At 40.0% G+C, this 20900-nt stretch overlaps 1 protein-coding gene across 6 annotated transcripts in view; it reads left to right on the top strand.

Annotated features, from left to right (window-relative positions):
* KYNU (kynureninase) overlaps nt 1-20900 on the top strand; it is an 89261-nt gene that overhangs the window by 35561 nt on the left and 32800 nt on the right. For 5 of the 6 annotated variants that reach the window (XM_083582822.1, XM_083582826.1, XM_083582824.1 and 2 more), the window contains 3 exons: nt 3852-3998; nt 14287-14385; nt 14905-14978. In XM_083582822.1, the coding sequence (XP_083438948.1) occupies nt 3852-3998; nt 14287-14385; nt 14905-14978 (320 nt within the window). The remainder of the gene's footprint in view (nt 1-3851; nt 3999-14286; nt 14386-14904; nt 14979-20900) is intronic. The other variant, XM_083582825.1, reaches the window with a different exon arrangement.

The following is a 20900-nucleotide window of genomic DNA, read 5'->3' as shown; positions in this document are numbered from 1 at the left end:
AGAATGGATATTGGTATGCTTATGCTTTATTTTCTTTGCAACTTATTATAAATAACCTATTGTGAACTTCTGAGACAAGAAAACTAAATGCATATTATTCTTAGAATCTCCTTGTCTTCCCAGAGCTACTTTTTTGTCTAAAAAGCTTCCACGTCGATGGATGATTGTGAAACCCCTGCTGATGCTATACTTGACTGTATAGGGGTTATTCATCGCACCCTGTCTAATATAGTACATCTCTGTTAGCACTTTTCTAAAGTATATATTCAGTTTTCAGTGTAGCCCTCCAGTGGTTCTTCATAGCAAATTCCCACATCCTTTTAAACATTCATGAGTTTAAGAAGTGATTTGGGATTTTACCAGCATTGATTGTGAAGGTGTATAAAATACTGACAGTGAATTGTTATAACTTCATTGTGCTGTGCGTTCAGATCATCTGAATCAGCACCTGTATTTATGATTTACTTGCTCAGCCCTTATATTTCTTTCTAATGTGAGATAATTTCTATTGTCACTAATATGACCTTGGACCTGCATACTTAAAGGACTACTTTCCCCCATAGAAGCCTGCCCATTTTCACAGACCATAAAAACATGAGCAGGAGCAACTGGGGAAAGGGTGTATGTGTTGTTGTTGTTGTTGTTGTTGTTGTTGTTGTTGTTGTTGTTGTTGTTGTTGTTTTGCTCACATGGAATCAGCCCATATGTCTTTTTAACACCAGGCAAAGTCATTTTTTTATAGGTGTTACCAGAAAGTATCAGTGCCTCCCTGCATTTTGTCCCTACCTTGACTCAAATTCTCTTGTTTTTTCTGGATATCTTAGCTGGCAAAACCTAACAAATTTGGAAATAATTTATTTTGCAGGTCTCATTGACATTTCATTGAAATAGAAAAGAGAATGCCCTTACACTATATATGAACACCGTATATATCAGCCTGGCAACATTTGGTTGAACCAAAGCTAAATCTTTGTGTATTATTTCACTCAAGACAACACTGTGCCCCAAATCAATTGGCTGCTGAGAGCCCTGAGTCCTTATATGACCTTCCAATTCATGCTGAAACACACTCACCTAAAGCCCAAATACCCCTCTATTCAGAAAAGTACAGATGACAATATTTGTCTTTTGTGCACCTGAAAATTTCCCTTTGTGTTGCTGCCCTAGTTTTTGTTCATCATCCTTAGTCTATAACTAGTCTTGGAACCCTGAACATAGTGTGATTTCAGGTGGAGGGGGGAATTGTTGCTGAGATGCACTCAGTAGAGTAGAACCACACCCACAGTGAAAAAATGTTCTCCTTGCACCAGACCTTCCCCTCTCCAGGGAGACTTATTCTCTGAACACAGGAAAGTTGATTTTAGATGACTGCAGTGGTACCTTGGTTTAAGAACAGCTTAGTTTATGAACAACTTGGATTAAGAACGCTGCAAACCCGGAAGTAGGTGTTTTGGTTTGTGAACTTTGCCTTGGAATAGGAACATGTTTCGCTTCCTGTTGAGTGTGTTCCATTTGTAAATTGAGTCCCCCTCTGCTATGGGAAAGCACGCCTCGGTTTAAGAACACTTTGGTTTAAGAACAGACTTCCGGAACAGATTAAGTTTGTAAACCAAAGTACCACTGTATATAGACACATATCCCGAGCAGGTATGATGAAAAAGCTTTTTTAAAAAAGAAGAAGAAGAAGAGGCATTAGCTTAAATGAAATTGATTTTATCCATTCCTCTAAGCTTTAAATCTTACATTTTTAAAACCATTGTTTCATTGTGGATTGTTTTTTACTTTTTTATAGTATTAGATATCCTGATTTTATTCATAATTAAGGGAATTTACACAAATAAATAGGTTTCCACTTTATTATTTTGTATGTGTTTTTAGGACTGTATTAAAAATGGAGTGGACTTATATTTTTCAATATATTTAAATCATGTTTTTAAGTTATTTTTAAATGTTTCTACAAATCTAAACTGAATAATCGGAAGATGATATTCCTTACATTGAATACTCCTACACTGATACTCGTATGTTCCTCATACTGTACTTCCTCTGAATATATATATTTGTGAGCTTCAGTATATGTGAGTCTCAGTATGTAGAATACTCTCTGTTTTATAGAAGTCCTATGAAGACTACATACAGTTTCCTTTATTACTACAGCAACACGTTTCTGCTTGGAGGAGTATGTAATTAGGATCGTTATAAAAGAATACCATGAAGAACTTTTGTTACTTTATAGTAGAACTGTTGATGACCTTTTGATTCTTGAAAAAAGTCCCTTTCCAGAGAAGTGAGAAGCTACTCTCAAGTCCTTGATAGATGTTGAGAGATCGTTAAGATAATAGGAGCTACTTTCAAATCAGCAAATCTTATCTCAGTTCTTTGCAGTGGCATGTCTAATTTCATTTGGAGTTTTCACTGCTTAATTGATCCCTTGGTGATGGTGTGTTTTACATGATCCCTTGCTAAGAGGAAATGAGGAGAGGGAGTGGGGGATACAGGCTTTAAAGAATAAAAAGTGATTCCACCCCCCACCCCCATTCAAATTTCTCTATATTTAATGACTTAAGGGGTTTAACATTTTTGAATTATATGAATGCTATTGTTTCTGAAAGACAAATACAGTAACATTTTTAATAGCTTTCTGTGGGATACAAAGTTTGTCTTAAAAGTGTGAAGAGGGATGCGGGGGGCTGCTTTTTAAGTCTTGTGCAGATGTCAGAACTGAAAATGTCATATAAATAGATTGCTGAGTCTTGGACCAGCTTGACATCTTTATGTTGTTGTGTATATGTCAGTGGTGACATGTTAGGACAAATTAGGATGTCACTGAAATCCTAATTTGGCAGGGAACCACAGGATGCACAGTGATTGACACTGCTTTTCCCTTAAGAATGGCAGTGTCCATCAACTGGGGGTGTGTGTGGCTATGCTTTATGCTATGCACACAGGTTCACATAAGAAGAGCTCTTCAGAATCGGAACAAAGGCCTATCTATACCAGCATCTTGTTTCCCACAGCCACGTAACTCTGGTGAGTCCACAAGCGCAGCTCAAAGGCGATAACTCTCTCCTGCTATTATTCCTCAGAAGCTGCTATTCAGCGGCATATTTAACTCTGAATCTTGAAGTTCCATACATTCCACATACTGCCATGACGAACACCTATGGTTATAGACACATATTCTGTGGATTTTTAAAACTATATGAAGTAATGCACATGATAACATTTTGTGAAAGGCTGCAAATAATACGACTAAATTAAGGCTCACAGGAGATAGAAATGTGGCATGTTTGGACAATTGTCATGTGTCCATATGGTGATACCATAATTTCCATTCTCAATTGCGAGTGTCTTAATTTTAGATTGGAAAACTGAGTCTTCTCTTGATGATGCATTGTTAATAGCAAGCTGGGCCATAGCTTCTTGGGGAAGGCTCACAGTAGTCACCAGCATGTCCCCCTCTGTGTATGCTCTTTGAATCAAAATTTACATCTTTTTACATCTTAAAAAACAAAAACAAAGGCAGTTAAGGGAATCTTGAAGTGTTCAGGCAAGCAAAACATACAAGGAAGCAACGTGAATATCCTTTTTAATAATAATGATAACGATAATGATAAGAATAGTAATAAGAATAATTTACCATCTTGAAGCTATGTTACTAATGATCATTCACCCATTCAAAGGTTACTCCAGGGCTCTTACTTTCGTAGATTACTGCCATGTTAAGGATTTGCTTTTGATCGCTTACTGAAGTCAGCAAGGCACATCATAAAAAATAGATTATGAAACAAGAAATGACAGTTTCAGCACTGCCAGGGTTGATATAAAATATGTGCTTAAATTTATTTCAGGGGGAGGAGACCTTGAGAACTGAAGATATCCTTGCTGTAATTGAGAAGGAAGGGGACTCTATTGCCATAATTCTGTTCAGTGGTGTGCAGTACTACACAGGACAGCTGTTTGACATCCCAAGAATAACAAAGGCTGGTCAAGAGAAGGTACAATTGCTACAGTAGTAAAGATTCACACATCCTTCCCCACAAAAAAACAGAAACCCCTCATGTTCTTGACAGGTTTGACACTTTTGTGAAAATGAACCAATGACAAATGTCACCAACAACTAGCCCCACCAACTCTATGGGGCCATGTTCTCTTTGATCCCCTCAATATCTGTTGGGAAGGGGCTGAGCCCCCTCGGGGCAGAAGAGGCTGAGCATGGTGCGGCTTCAGTGGCTGGCTCCTCCTGAGCATGAGAGAGTAGGAGCCTCTGGTCATTGAAGCCACGCCATGCTGGTCTCCGTGCTTGGCCTTCTCCAGGCGATGTAACATATGCATGATGTGTGTCGCACACATGATATCACACATGATATCACACATAACATCATGTGTACTGCATGTTGGGCCCCTCAGTCTTGGGTGCAAGTCGGCGCCTCTGCCAACAATGGTTCAAGTAGAAATAAAAAATGGTTTGTTGCAAATGTATATTGGTTGCTGCTAGGGAACAGTTGTGCTGGCTAAGTGTTTGACATAATAATGAGCAGCCTGCTTAACAATACTGATACTTAAACAAATTGTCTTTTTTTTAAAAAAATTGTCAATTAAGGAGATTCTGTTGAGGGATAGGGCTGGGAAGTGAGAGGCTTGTCAAAATAGAATATTAGAACTGCACCCTTTTTCTGCTATTAAGCCTGGCAGCCAGACTGAATTAACCATTGTGCTTAATTAAGGTTACCAGATGTCCCCTTTTCCTGGGGACAGTCCCCGGATTTACAAATCAGTCCCCATAAAAAATCCATTGAAATTGAAAAGTGTCCCCGGATTAATTGAAAAAAATCTGGTAACCTTATGCTAAATGTGCTGTAACGTAGAGCTCCACCTGATGCATCAACTTTTCTGTATAGGCATACCTCAGGGATATTGCAGTTCCAGACCACCACAATAAAGTGAATGTCGCAATAATACGAGTCAAATAAATTTTGGGTTCCCAGTGCACTTAAAAGTTATTTTTAAACTGTACTGTAGTCTATTAAGCCAGGCCCCCTTGGCTGCAGGGGCGGAAGTGGAAAAACCCGGCTCCAGCCCTAGCCAACTCCATTCCCATGGACAGTACAGAGGCTGTAGGGGCTTCCTTCCTTTGGAAATGGCCAGCTGCCTGGAGCTGCACCAAATCCTCATAGGGAACAATATCTGCGAAGCACAAGAAAGTGGAATGCAATAAAATGAGGTGTGCCTGTATTTGTTCAAAAGTACCACCTACTTAGCAAAAGATTGGCTGTGTTTTCTATTCATTGACTCCTTTAACACTAGCTAGTAGACAAAGTTGAAAGGTCTTGAAGTTTCACTCATTTGACACTTGAGTTCCTCCAGTGTCATTGGAACCTATTCTCTGCCTTAAACTCCAGAAATGTTGTATAAAATGATCTCCAAATTGACTGCATTCACACTCCTTAAGTGCTCTTCTGTGTACCATGTCAGGCCTAACTAGTTCTTTGTCCCAACCCTTTCAAGAAATACCCAAGTGCTCACATAGTTCAAAGATCTATTCATGCTGCTGTTGTGAAAAGCCATTCCTCTAATTCTCTGGAGAGGCTTTATATTTCAAAGCCAACCATTTTGGGTGTGAGAAGCTTTTCATCGATGAGTGGCACCAACAATTTTATTTATAAAAAAAATCCAAGAATTAAGCACACCCTCTCAGGTCTTCCTTTTTAAAAAACCCCAAAACCCTGTAATCAACTTTATACAATTAGTATTGACAGCTGTTGCCTAAGATCTGGGTGTATTCTGTTCATCTAAATCACACATGCAGAATTATGTATCCAGAATCTCAAGAAAGGTTGTTGTTTTTTACAGCACAGTCTTGTGCACATTTACTCAGAAGTAAGTTCAGCTGAGTTCAGTGGGACTTACTTTCAAGTAATTTTTTGGGTTGGTTGTTTAAGGCCATTGTTTTAGTTGCTTAGGCTGTGGAATTATACTTGAAAACATCTGGGCAGTGTATGCTAAGATAAAGTAGGGAAGGAAACAGGACCTCCAGATGTAAAGGGTTTTGTTCTTTGCTAGCAGGCATGCCAAGCTATACATTAAAATTTGCAAATGAATGCACATTTTTATTAATATTCACAATATGTTCAACTAGCAGGATGTTTTTTGGTTAGGAATTAAGGTTTTATTAATGCAGAGTATACATAGCAATCTCCTTGACCAGCTCTTAAAAGCCATGTTGAATTTAAAGGGCTCTGTTCAGGAGCTCTCCAGGGAGCAAGAAGCCTATCTCAGTGGGTGGGTGAAGGAACCCTGAAGTGCAACCCTGACAAATCTAGTTTTTTAGCATGCCTTGCTTTGAAAGTTTGGGGAATAGGTGACAATGTATTATTTGCTTGTTTATAATATTTATGCCTCCTCCAATGCAGTTACAGTGGTACCTCGGGTTAAGTACTTAATTAGTTCCGGAGGTCCGTTCTTAACCTGAAACTGTTCTTAACCTGAAGCACCACTTTAGCTAATGGGACCTCCTGCTGCCGCCACGCCACCGAAGCACGATTTCTGTTCTCATCCAGAAGCAAAGTCCTTAACCCGAGGTACTATTTCTGGGTTAGCGGAGTCTGTAACCTGAAGCGTATGTAACCCGAGGTACCACTGTACTAATAAGAGAAGAATTAATATATAAAAAACACATAAGCAGTTTCGTATTTACGCATTAGCCTGACAAACAGGTAAGAAGGGAACTGGATGTTGGTGATTGCATGCAGGAGAATGAATGGCTGGTGGAGGAGGGACAGAGTACCTCATTCATATTCACATAGATGTGAAGTAGGCTCTTGCAGGAGGGATGGTGTTCTTAAACCTCCTTCCACCAACCCTGAGCCTACTAGCAAACATTTTTTTCAGGCTAGTAACTGTTATGAACTTATTTACAAGGGATACATAATATGATACCTTTGCAATTCAGTGATGTCTTACAAAAGCCCTGATGGGAAATGTTCACTACCCAGGCTGCAGATAGCACTGTTGCTGATACCGCTTAAACTCTTGCTCTTTGAAAGTACCATGATGGCCATAGTGGGAAATTATTCTCTCTTCTCTTCCTGCCCCCTAGCAACTAGGGTCAGGTAGGACTAGAGGTTTTGGTCCATGGGGGTGGAGTTTCTCCTCACCAGGACAGCTGTACGCTCTGCAGCTCTTGGCTCTTCTCAGTAGCCTGATGAAAGTTCTGAACATGCAAAATAGGGAGGGCGGATGATTGAGGAAGCGAGCCCCGGCCGTGCCCCCCGGCCAGCGGATTGGCTGGCCGGGCTCTGACGTGGCTGGGATTGCCCCCGGTAGGGAGTGGGTGACCGTGCGGTCCACCGCAACTCCTCCCCACTGGGAAGTGGAGCGGATTAATGGAAAATGTTCACTGCTGGGTCTTCAACACTGCTGCTTATTCTGGCAAGACTGGCATTTGTGAGCTATAAACTCGGTACAAGTTCCACATGATTATGGCCTTGAGGTTGTTGCTAATTTAGTCATTTAGTCTTGTAAAGTTGTGGCAAGGAACCACTGGTCTGCTGGCGTAATTAAGCCTGGCAGGGGTCCAGTTTGGCTCGCAAGGCAGTTTTCCCCAAGCCATGCCCACCTGCCCTGCACCTATGGAGTCTGGAGTGGGACGGGTAAAGAAGTGGCTCCTTTCTGAAAGCAGGGCTTACAGATGTTGATCAACTGATTGTCAGAGCTCATAACTCATTTGCCTTTGCTCATGTGGTTTGATTTCATGGTGATGTCAGGTGACTAAAAAGTGGGCAGTGGAATTGGAAAGGGTTGAGGGAGGGGGAGGCGGGGGGAAGGTCAGGATCTGGTCTGCTGGTTGGATCCAGTTCCACACCCCTGCTATAAAGGAACAAAATTAGGCACAGTTTGCATGGTGGACTGTTTTTTTAAAAAATGGGCATCCATATTGTCATGTTTTACTCACTTTATTTTTCAGAATGATCTGTACTGGGACTAGAGCAATTGCAAGGCCAGTTCAACATAGCCAAATCCACTGAAACTTTGTATTCCTTTTTAGTTCCAACACATTAAAAATGGTCAAGCAAGTTGAAGCTTAATTTGCTTCAAGATAAGAGGTGTTTGTGTATTTCATCAACAGTTGGTTCAGTGTCTGCCTGTCCCCCAACTCAATAGCATCTGCTGTTGCAGTATTTTGCATTCTGTCAGGAGGGCCGGTTTGCTCCTGGTGGTACTGACAGTATTCCTATTCAGCTCAGCAATTTCACAGGAGACAGGCAGATTACTGAGTATATCACCTCCATGAGGTAACTCATTTTCAGTGACTCATCCTTGGGGAATTTACAAAAAAGACAGACTCTACAGACATATCTCAGGGATTCTTTTTAACCTCAGGAATCAGAAAGAACAATTGTCAATTAAGTGTTCTTATCAAGAGGTCAACAGAATTTCAGGAGGTGTATCTTTTATTGGATGTGCCTTATCTAGCTAGAGACATTTTTAAAAAGCATTGCAGGAATTGAGAGAGTCACAGTGGACATGCTAGCAATGCTAAATAGTAAGTGAATATCCTAATACATATCATTCTATTGATTAAAAATTGTTGCACAAACTGTTGATACTTTTTCTAAAACAGTACAATTTTTAGCTTTATTAAATTTGAGCTGTGTCTAAACAGAAATGATCTAGACATCTTACAATAGTAAGAAATCCATTTTCATGTAAACAGTTGAGTTTCAATTAATTAAATATTAAAAGTAGACATTGTATCTAAAAAGTAGCTAGTCTTTATGCACAGATTAATAGTTTACTAAAATGTAACACTCATTTCAATAAGATCACTAAGCATTATTCTAAAAACAAGTTCTTTCCATTATGTTCTGAAAATCTCTAAACTTAGGATCAGGAAATTCTCCCTTTGTCTGAAATAGAAGGCTACTTCATGAGTAATACAGTACACATACACCATGCCCTAGTCCCAATAGCTGAATTTGGGGGGGAGGTAAGGGACAGCCTTAAGCTAGACTTCTTCTGCTGAGCTTTCTTAACAGATGGGTTTCATATTGAGAAAGATGTTCCCTGGTAGGCCTATCAGCGGTTCTCAACCTGTGGGTCCCCAGATGTTGTTGGACTACAACTCCCATCATCCCTGAGCTCTGGCCTTGCTAGCTAACGGTGATGGGAGTTGTAGTTCAACAACATCTGGGGACCCACAGGTTGAGAAAGGCTGGTCGATCATTGCATCTCCTTCTGTAAGTAAGAACAATCAACACATTAAGCTACAGATCTTATCTTTGGGCCAAACTAGACATTATGGTGAATATATTGCTGCTATCAAAAATGTCAGCCACACCTGTTGTTGCCAGTTTATTCTCTATATTATCTAATAGATTATATTTGTCTCCTGATGTCACGACACCCTGTGTTGGTCTGCCCCTGTTCAATATTATTAGCTGTCACTTGTGGGAGGTGAGAGTGAAAGCACAGACCACCATGACATTGGTAAGTTCATAACTTATAAAAATGAAATCGTGAATATTAATAAAAGAAGGAAAGCAGATGAGAGCCATTTTGTGAAAATCTGTGCTGTACAAATATTTATTTATTTGGTAGATAGATTTACAAAAGAAATCAAAAGACAGTTTTTCCTTTTGTAAGTTTGTAATCATTGTTTGAAAACTTGCTTCTGTAAGCAAGTTTTAAACACAATGTAAAAGAAGGAACCCACACACAAATGCGTTCCTGCCAAGATTGGTGGTGGACGATGGGTTTGAAAGCATTTTGCAAAATAGTTGTCCTAGCATGGTTGGATGCTTTTTCTTTATCAAAACACAACCACTAACCATGTCATGAGTTTGTGATCCGGTTTTATATTACATGCTTTTCCCCCAACCCATTCAGGAAGCTTTAAAAAAAATAAAAAATGATTATTACAGAAAACTTATGACTCTTTCTCCCAGTTTTGTCTTTTATAAAAGAAATATTTCACATTGATTATTTGTGAAAATTACGAGTTTAAACTACTGTACTACTGCTATTGTTGTTCTCAACATTATGCGGCAACTGAGCCTGTTCATCCCTCATTGGACTGTTTGGTGGTGGTTGTGATTTGGCCCCTTAGAGGGCTTCCCCCTGCATAATTTATTTGGGGGGGGGTACTCCTGAGTCTGCTTTTGCTTCTTTATTGTTTGTGGATGGTTGGAAAATGAGTTCACTATTAATTAATGAGTTCACTATAAAAACTGGCCCTGCGATAAAATGCTGCATGGGACTGCTCATGTTCAGAGTTTCATTCAAATACCAATACTTACCTCTAGGATTCTCCATTTCATTCTGCTGGTACATGCCTCCCTTTAGATTGTAAATAGTGTCTTATTGGCAATATAGGGATTAGCAAACTCATTATGAGTCTGCTATTAATGCATGTCAGCATCACCAACATGGTGCTCATGGGTGCTCATGCATCATCAGAGGCCTTCCCTGGCACCCACAGGATATCACCCTCTGGCTGAAGATAGGTTTGAAAGAAGCATTCTATTGTAGCCATATAATAGGTTGTGGGGTGTGTTTGGTTGTAGGGTGCATCACTATTCATGTGTAATGAAGCCTCAAACATGGCCTCAACTCAAACAAGTCACTGTTCAGAGAACTGTTCATTATATTCATTTAATTTGGTTAAAGCAAGGTGGATGGTTTTGGGCAACATGTTCACCACTCCCAATGTCTGTCTTAAAAGTGGTGTGATAATTCACCTAGATGAGTAATTATATAATTAAAAATTAAAAACACTTCTAATGTCATCAGAAGAAAGTACATGTATAAGAGTATATTTGGAATGAAATCTATATTTGGAAAGAAGTCTAGACCACAGTGTCTCCATTGCATCTTATCAATTGATTTGTGTCCAGATAGCTAAATCACACTTTTATCATTGGCACATGATAAAAATACTGAAAAGGACAATGAGGTTTTTGCTGCAACTTTTCTGTATTGGTATTCATGAATAGAAGCTAGGTGATGGTATTGTAATTTGTGAAATCTCCTCACCTCAGTTTTTCTTAAGTACATAATGCTTCTGTGACTGTTTACTTGGAAGTAAATGCTACATGCTAAATGAGACAAAGAAGTGTATATAAGATTACCATTTCAGACGGCTAACTGTCTTAGAGAGTCACTGCTTGAGTATTATGATGTTTTGGATTTTTGTGGAGGCATTAATATGTTTTCACCCATGCAATACAAGCCATTTCATCTTTCCAATGCATAAAGCCTTTTATAAGTTATCCCCAAACCAGTCCTTTTTGTGTAACTGTTTTATTCAAAGGGATTTTCTTGTATTAGGAACAGAGTATATTCCAGTATTCTTATGAGGTCGTGCTTTTATAGTATTTATACATATACATTGAATATTGCATATACTATACATATTGCATAGTGCTGCAATAACCTATGTTGGCAAAATGGTAATGGTAGCAAGAGAAGCTCAGCAAATGAAACCTTAACTACTGCTGGAGAGTTCAGCTAAGCTTTCCAGTCTATAATAGACTTTGGAACATGGATCTTGATAAGAAAGTATATATGTAAGAACTATTGATCTGTGCTCTCAGCTGACTTCTCACTTGATGGTCAGATCTGGACTTACTCTGAAGCAACTGAGTTCAAGATCAGGGGGCAGGTTTAGAGTGAGGGAAGATTTTGAGTGAAGCCCACAGTTTTGGTAGGCATGGTGTGAAGAAGTACTTTATTTCTGCCTGTCCCGAATCTTCCAGCATTCAGCTTTTCTTTATCCACTTTCTCCTTACCGTGCATATAGCCAGATTGGGTTTAATGCTAAACTCTGGTTAGTTTAAATTATAGATGCATAAAGAGAGCTTGGTTCTGTGCAAGCCTTACTTCTGTCCCCTCACATAGTGCTAAACTATGGTTTAGCATTATTTATTATTATTTTGTTTATTACCTTTGTATACTGCCCTTCTGCCAAGGATCACAGCGCAGAGCACAACATAAAAATACAAAATGAGAATGCAAAATACATAATAAGAAAACCAACCAACCAACCAACCAACCAATAACCCCTTCCCACAAACACATTTAAAAGGCCATGAAATGTTCACTTAGGCAAAGGCTTAGTTATAGATAAACTTTATGCCTGGCACATAAAGATATGAAATGAAGTCTCCCGGCGAGCCACCCTGGGGAGAGTATTCCACAAATGGGGAGCCATGGCATAAAAGGCCCTTTCTTGTATTGCTGCCCTCCAGGCCTCTCAGCGTCTGGGTCAGGTCATATGGGGAAAGCCGGTCCTTGAGATATTAATATCCTGAGCCATTTAAGGTTTTATAGGTCAAAAGCAGCACTTTGAATTGGGCCCACATTCTAATTGGCAGCCAATGCAGTTGGGCTAGAATTGTGTGACCTGCATCTAACACAGCACCAAGTAAGTGTCCTGTCAGCACAAGGATTTACACTTGTGTAGTAGGATTTCCCCTTTTACCCGCCCCCCCTGGCCCCTTACACCCCCTCTAACTGTACTGGGGTTTCCCCAAAACCTCTGGAGCAGATTTTGGGAGGGAGCAGTTTGTGTGGGGCATAGGAGAGGGAGAGAAAGTCTTGTTGCACAAGTGTAAATCCTTGTGCTGATGGGACACTCAGCACTGCATTGGCTACAAGCTTCTGTGAAACAGGTCACTGTACTAACTCTATTGAAAAGAAGTCTTGTTTGCTGTGATGTTATGTGTGATGATTCATTTACATAGTTGCATATGATGAGAAGCTGTGAAAGAGGAAGAACAAGTACTTTTAGTCAGTATGTTACCTAGTCACGAGATGATATCTGCCTTTATCTGAGCCTCGTAATTTCGCACCAACATGTTTTAAATGTGTAACGCATACTCAGCTTCTATCCATAGTTAAGCCATAATTAACTTTCATTAGGTTATCCTCCTGAGTATACCTTCTTGCAAAATCACATACAAAATGCCTTCCCAGTTCAAATCATGCTTGCCCTGTCCAGATTCTTTGCAAGAATCTTAGCAATCTGTCAATAGAATATTGTCTCCCTTTTTCCCACCCCTTATATAGTTTTTTTAATCCATCATTTCTAGCTACATTTGACAAGTGATGAGGCCTACAAGTTCATCCCTTCATTTTGAAAGAATTTTATAGGCTGACAGCCTCATTAGTGGCTTCATTAGAATTAGCACATCACACTTATAAATGCAATTACTTTCTGAGAGCTACGTAGTTTAGAGGAGATTTAATATACCGAAGTATTGTTTTAATAATTTAGATGGAGCATAAGGAAGAACTCAATAGTCTCAAGCTTTCGTGTTATTTTTAGGTAAAGATACAGGAATTTATGCCCTCGCTATTCATTTTCACACCTTGCTTATAAAGAGACCTTTTTTTGGGGGGGGGGGGTAAAATATTCTTTAATTTGTAGTCCATGCACAAAATGTACCATCGTTTTTCTTCAGTTTCATGAATACTGCAGCTTTATAATACTAATTTTTGTATTATTCTTTACTTTAAAAATGCTGCCATCAAGTGGTAATTTCTATGCATGCTTACATAGTTCATTTCTAGTATTTTCTTGGAGTTTCACATCAAAATGCACGTAAGGCCCTGTAGAGCCTGCCTTCCCTCAGAAATCCTCAGTAGATTTTGGGAACCTGCTTCTTCGCTTGCTTCCAGTTGTGGGGAGCTTATTTCCATAGTATGGAACTACAGTAGATGACAGAGCAATCCTATACATAGCTACTCAGATGTAAATGCGGCTGAGTTCATCATTGCCAACAAGCAACATACTTGAGACTTCCCAAAGGGTCATGCTGTTGTTTAATCAATGTGCAGTTGTTCTTTGCTGGGGGTTCAGGTATGTTTCCCACAACTAGCATTCTCAGGTAGGAAAAGAGCATGTTCTAGGCATGTACAATATTAGATCCTATCAAAGTGAATCCAGCCCACCCACCCTTGCTTGCTTATGTGCCTGCGACTGAGAGGGAGCCTGGGACCACAGGCAGGCCCCATCTAGGTTGTGAGTTGCATTTGCTTTCAGGAGTCCTGGGGTTGAATAATTTTGGTATACTGGTGGTTGTATCACATATTTTTTGGGCCACAGCTAGCAGTCCTATTACAATAGTGTTGTACAGAGCATTAGTTGTGGAAGGGTCATGATGCTTCTTGCCTAATTTCTAGACAGATGCAGCCCATTTTCTGGCTTTCCAACCATTACATTGCATGGAAATAACGATTTCTGTATATACAAAGCAAACTTAAAATCACTTCTTTGTCCATAAGGGTTGCTTTGTTGGATTTGACCTGGCTCATGCTGTAGGCAACGTGGAACTGCATTTACACGAATGGGGAGTAGACTTTGCCTGCTGGTGTTCCTATAAGGTGAGAATGTCTTTAGTATTCTGGAGTATTTCTAATACAGTTAAAAATCAACAGATATTGCAAAAACAGCCAAACAGAACCCTTGGTTAAAGACTGAAGAGAACTGCTCATTATTTGTTTCATATAAACCTGTGTTATATGTATTACATTTTAAAGACATGTAAGCTAGGTAAGCTGCTTCAGTACAGCTTTGCCCTCAACAGTTGGCAATTCAAAACATGGTCATGAAGAAACGCTTTCAAAATATGCTGAAGGTTCTGCAAGATTGTAGGAAAACGGAAATCCACTAATATGGAGCATCATCTGAAGAAACCACTTTACATGCTCTTAGCCAATATTACAAGAAGCTATGCAATTTAAAATATAAAGCTGTTTTAAGGAACACTTTCCTTACTGGTTCACACTCGCTCACATTATACTTAAATCAAAGTCAGTCTGCAGTTTCCAAAGAGAGGTCAGTTATGCTTTCCTGCATGATAAAACTAAAAATATATGTAAATGCTTACTTCTATCTTACAGTACCTCAATTCGGGAGCAGGAGGTCTAGCTGGTGCTTTCATTCATGAGAAACATTCCCAGACTGTAAAACCAACGTAAGTATCTTTCACATTTTCAAAAAACTATCCTAATAATGAAGAGTTTGCTAAACACATTTTTTTTTATTTGTGTGTGTACTAACATATACAATTCATTTATTTTTGTGTGTTAAACCCAACCCTACAAATGGAAATGTACACTAAGGTTGCAGTCCTATACACACTTACTTCCAGAAAAGTTTTTCCCCTGAGCATTCATTTATAAGATGATGCTGTAAACCAGCCAGTGTTATTTTGCAGGAATACACAGTTTTAAAAGTAACAGTGTTAATACTTTTTTAGACAAATAAAACCCATCTGAAGAGATAAAACAAGCATGGTGTTTGAATTGCTGTTTCAAAATTGTGATAACTTGCTTTGTTTATGCGCACACACAGTCTATTTTGCCTTCATGGAGATTGATATCAGCTCAGTCATACATAGCAGCAAACCAAAATTTCTTAGCGGTATTCTTTTAACCAGGGAATCAAGTAATCAAGAAAACCACCTCCTTCATCCTCGTGATTCTTCATTTTGAAAAATAGCTTCCTAGGAACTAACTGCTTCTACTTCCTTGAGTATTCTTTGTTGTTTTAAACAGCCTTGATTTTCTGAGACTATGGCACTGGGACTGATCACACTGAAAGAATACCACAATGCATTTTATTGTATACATAAATAAATGCATGAAATATATTTTCGCTTCTGTGTGATAGAACTGCAAGAGTGTGCTAGAAGCACAATAACAGGTTCAAATCCACGACCCTGAGATCAAGAGTCTCATGTTTTACTGACTATATAGTATGGAGAATTGACAATGACTGAGATAGCTTTTCTTTTTTTAATGCTATGAAAATATGGAGAGCAAAAAGTAATAGGGTGATAAATGTGTGTGTGTGTAATATTGTATTTAGAAGTAGGTAAGTGTAAGAGGTTATATGCAGCTTGCTGTCAGTTGCTGCATATACAAGGAAGCTGGTATAGGCCTTTGTGGTTCATAGTTAAACCTGTCAGCATTTATACAAGATAGGAGGATTCAAAAGGTCACGTTATGAAAGGCCAGTTAATTAACATTCTGCTGGCTCACATTGACTCATAGTTATAAACCAATGGGATGTCAGATAATAGAAGTGATTGTTGGTGAAAGGTCTGAAATTGTATAAAAGCACACTCCCAGAACTGCTAAGGATCAATGTGTGGCCTGCATGGGCACTGTGAACAGTTCAGGCAGAAAAGAGCCTGAGGAAGTAGCAGGCAGAGGAACAGGAGTTGAGATGAAAGGAAGGCAGAAGGTATGAGAGGGACAGCAGGAGGCAGTTTGCCTCAGGAAACAATAAGGCTTAAGACAAGATACATGTATGACCTGACCCAAAGTCAAACTTCAGGAGAAGCTGAAGGAAACTTGCCAGATCTTTTCAGCCCTGTATCTTTCCATTAAGTACTGAATCGGAGAGCAGGTGCAGTCCGAAATGTGAAGATTTTGTTGCCATTCCGCCACCACCTCTTCTACCTGGGCCATGTGGTGGCACCCACTAAGCAGCAGTGGTGATGGAAGTTTCTGGTGATATTTGAGTGGCCACTGCTGCTTCTCCACTAATGGCAGGGTGGGCAGGGGGCGTGCAGGGGCACTGGCTCTTAGTGTTCTACCACCTGAGGCAGCTGACTCAGCCTGCCTCTTGGGTGGGCCGGCCCTTCCGGAGAGAGAGCTTCAAGTCTTGTCCTTTAACGTTTCTGGGATTTTAATCAGGACTGTCCTTTAGCGTTTCTGGGATTTTAATCAGGACAATAAACTGAGATAAGAATATAACCGCTTCCTTAATGTAACAGTACAAATTTGAATCAGAAACAGTTTAAATGTAAAGGTAAAGGGCCCCCTGACCGTTAGGTCCAGTCATGGATGACTCTGGAGTTGTGGCACTCATCTTGCTTTACTGGTCGAGGGAGCTGGCGTTTGTCCGCAGGCAGTTTTTCCAGGTCATGTGGCCAGCATGACTAAGCAGCTTCTGGTGAACCAGAGCAGCGCACGGAAACGCTGTTTACCTTCCCGCCGGAGCGGTACCTATTTATCTACTTGCACTTTGAAGAGCTTTTGAACTGCTAGGTTGGCAGGAGCAGGGACTGAACAACAGGAGCTCACCCCGTTGCAGGGATTCGAACCACCGACTTTCTGATCGGCAACCCCTAGTCTCTATGGTCCTCTAGTCTATTAATATATATTGTATGGGCAACATCCAGTGCTGTTTGTCTGCATGTGCAATGGGACTTCAGTTTCTCTTCTCACCCACTTGCAGCCCCCTCTTGCCACCCATATCTGCTCTGGAGGGTTCACCAACTTTCCAGAGCTGATCATAGGCACTTGCAGTGCAGTTCAGCAAAGAGAAGAGCATGAGCATTGCATGAGTGGATGACAACTTGGGCTTCATTGAATCTCACCCGATATAAACAAAGAGTTTAATAAATGCAAACGTATTTCTTTAACATTTTAAAACACCTGTGCATGTTCATTCCATTATTCAATCATCACCTTATACTACAGTACCAAGGGTGGTTTATAATAAAAGAAAGAAAAAATAAGTTTCAATAAATTACATATAAAGTGGACAAGATAAAATATTATTAAAGATTTTATGGTGGCAGCAGAATTTGTAAACAAAGAACAAAGGTGTGTGTGTGTGTGTGTGTGTGTGTGTGTACAGGAAGCCCACAACTTGTGCTTGCTTTACTTAAGCAATTGCAACCTTACATATGATGGGAGACGAATAAGTAAATAAAAAAATGGCAAGTGGGGGAAACCCACTACTCTCCACTTATTTATTTTTCCCACCAGTGGGTTTTCCTTCCTTACTGTGCTTTGGGAAGGCAGTGTAAGGGCTCTGGTAGTATTGCAGAGCCTGTTGAGGAAGATGCCTTCACGCTTCCGGGCTCTGGGATATTCACAGGAAAGCTTTGAGAAGTTCTCAGGGCCCTCCTATGATCTTCCCAGGCCCCAGTAAGCAGCACTCCACATTGTGGGACGGGGTGGTTCTGCGGGTACCTGACTTTTCACAATTTTATCTTTGCATGCAGACCCCCAGAACCGAACACTCACATAAGTGGCAGGCTCACTGCATGTGTGTACACACACACACACCCTAAATATCTGGAAGGGTTGTTAAGCCAAATCTTCCACAGTTTGGTAGCATGGCAGCATCAGTCACAGTTTAGGGAAGCCATCCCAAAGTACTTCAGCTTTGCATTGAGGAGTTCAGCCAATGTCAGTCTGCTGGGAATCTGCTTTCTGCTATAAATGCATCTAATAGTGAAAAAATAATGTTTTAAAATAAGTAACCCCAAGTCATGTCAAATAGATAGAGTAGTTTTGATTTTTAAAATTATTCTTTTAAACAGTATCTTTAATGTCTTTGGTTTGTGAACAAAACCAAAGAGAAATTCAGCTCTGTGGCTAATGGCTTTTTAATAGTGTCATGTTTTCATTAAAATTATATCCAACTATAAAGCTAGGAAGCATTAGGCAAAGATATGCATTATCAAAGCCTTTATAATCTATGAAAATTAAGTGCTCTTCGATGGTACGCTTGCTGCATGAAAACAAATATTTTTCAGTACATCACATACTTTAAGAATAGTAGCATTATATATTTTAAAAGATCTTAACAAATGTAAATATTTCTTTCTAGTGCTAATGTTTTAAGACACTGCTGGTTTATATTTTGATATTAGCTAGAATTAGGAAGTCTAAATCTCAGTAAAAGTAGTTATGGTACAAGCACAATTGCATTATAAGCAAGGCTGTCTAGACAGATAATATTGTTCACAACAGTCTAGACACAATAATTCTGATTAATTCTTGGAATCATTTTTAGTACTTCTAATTGAGAAGAACTCATTATGGGATATAACAGCAATTTACAAGCTGATTCTTGGAGATTCTGATTTGCTTGAGATAAATGTCAATAAGTTTGCTGCTTCTTTAAACTGTTTTCTTTGGTTTTCTTTCACTTGTCTGTCACCTCTCCTGTCCCGTATAAATGTATTTTATGGATCTTCTTACATTGTCTTTGGTAATTTATGCACAAAGGGAGCATGACAGAAATATTACTCCCCCCCCCCTGCAATTTCCATCATCCAAATTAAAAAAATAAAAATAGTTGGGGTTACAAGGCTATTGCTTCTCACAGAATACTAGCAATGCCAATTATGTTCTATTGGATGTATAAAATGCTTGCAGCCACTATTCTCCTGTAACCTTGTTTGAAATTTGCAGGTCTGTTTTAAAAATGCTCCAGGAGGAAGCCTTTTCAGCTTTCTTTGGGACAGAAAGATCCAAGAACCATCACATAGATGACTAAAGTGTAAATTGTGAAACGTTCTATTTTAGGAGCATTTGTTGTAATGTGTTTTTTCTCCCTTGGGTGTTGAATTTCTTCCAGTAGACTTAGCTCCCCCTACTGCTCAAAGGAAAGAAACTATAATTTAGAATGAAATTGTTGCCTTTCCCTCTCTTTGAGGCCTCAGTTCATTTCCTGTCTTTGCTTGGAGCAGACCATTTGATCTAGGTATACTGTTGTCTGTGTCCTCTTCCCCAGGCCTGTGTATTTTGTCCTTTTCCTTGACTTCTTTGTTATGTGTGAGGTTAGCCTCTCCACATGGTCCTTTTCTGATTTTTTTAAATCTCTCAGTCAGCTTCTTAGCTGTGACTGGTGCTTGTTTCTCTCCCCACGGCCACCTCAGTCCTTTCCAAAGGTTCCTTGATTAAATTTCTGGCTAATATTATTTCCATCTGCTTCTGAGCCAAATTCTCTGCATCCCCCCCTCTCAGCATTCTAAAAAAATATATATATTCTATAGTCTTTCTGGCCCCTTCCCTTCCACACCTCAATTGCCTTTCTGTTGCTCTGGTGAAGGCAAGGTGAGCATCAAAACAATGGGAAAGTCATCTAGGAAAAGATTCACTACCTCTCACAACTCAGTGTGCATGTTTCTCATCAAGCTCAGCAGTAGCTGCTGTCGGAGCACTTGTGGGTATGTGCTAGCTTGGATTCAAGATCTGCAGCACCACCTAACTGTAGTGCGCACGTGCACACGCGCGCGCGCACACACACACACACACACACACACATTCTTTGGCGGTGGACTGTCCCATTTCCAGCTGAGTAGACACACGGTTACAGTGTTAGCTCAATAGAGCTAGGGAGGGTGTGGTCAATTCTCCTGCATGGCTTTTGTAGACTGCAGCCTTTTGTAGACTTGGAGAAGGTCCAAAATCCACAGGCCTTGAGAGGGAGCCTGGAACTCCTTCACATCTTCCATCGTGAGCAAGACATGACTCTCAGACGACGACGAGTAACATATTTTGCCATCAAATTTAGACTCGTCCACATCTGAGGATGAGTTTGTGGTGTTTCAGCAGTCCCCATGTCTAGTCTCAAGCAAGGCCCCTCGATTCTTTTGTTTAAGTCAGGGGATCTCAACGCAGATAAAAAGCACCTTATTATTGGACCTTTCAGCTGAGATGCTTGGGCAGAGCAAGGCTTTGGGGTCTCATCCCTCAGCACTGAGTGGTCAGGAGAGCATCCATTCTTCAGGTCCCCCAAGTAACATGCTAAGACTGAAACAGCACTCCTCTTCTGAAGAGGATGTGGAAGGAGCTTCAGAGCTAAAGACAAGCCCTAATAAAAAGAACAACACCTGCACATAGATAACTTTTGCCTGGCAAACTTGACCGCCTGGATCTATTTCTGTTATCCTGAGTTGGAGGATGGGGAATGAAGTGATGGGTCTGAGATGGAAGAGGAGCATACTTGAATTACTAGACAGTTTTGGAAAACCCTTTACTTACCATTATTATGTAAAACATTGGTGCTCTGGGACCTGAATGCTTCATCTCTTCAGCCCACAACATTTAGGGCATGAGTTTTGCCAGACCTGATGCCTTCTGGA

Source organism: Podarcis filfolensis (assembly GCF_964270895.1).
Source record: "Podarcis filfolensis genome assembly, chromosome: 1".
NCBI lineage: Eukaryota > Metazoa > Chordata > Lepidosauria > Squamata > Lacertidae > Podarcis > Podarcis filfolensis.
This window is presented reverse-complemented; position numbering and strand designations above follow the sequence as displayed.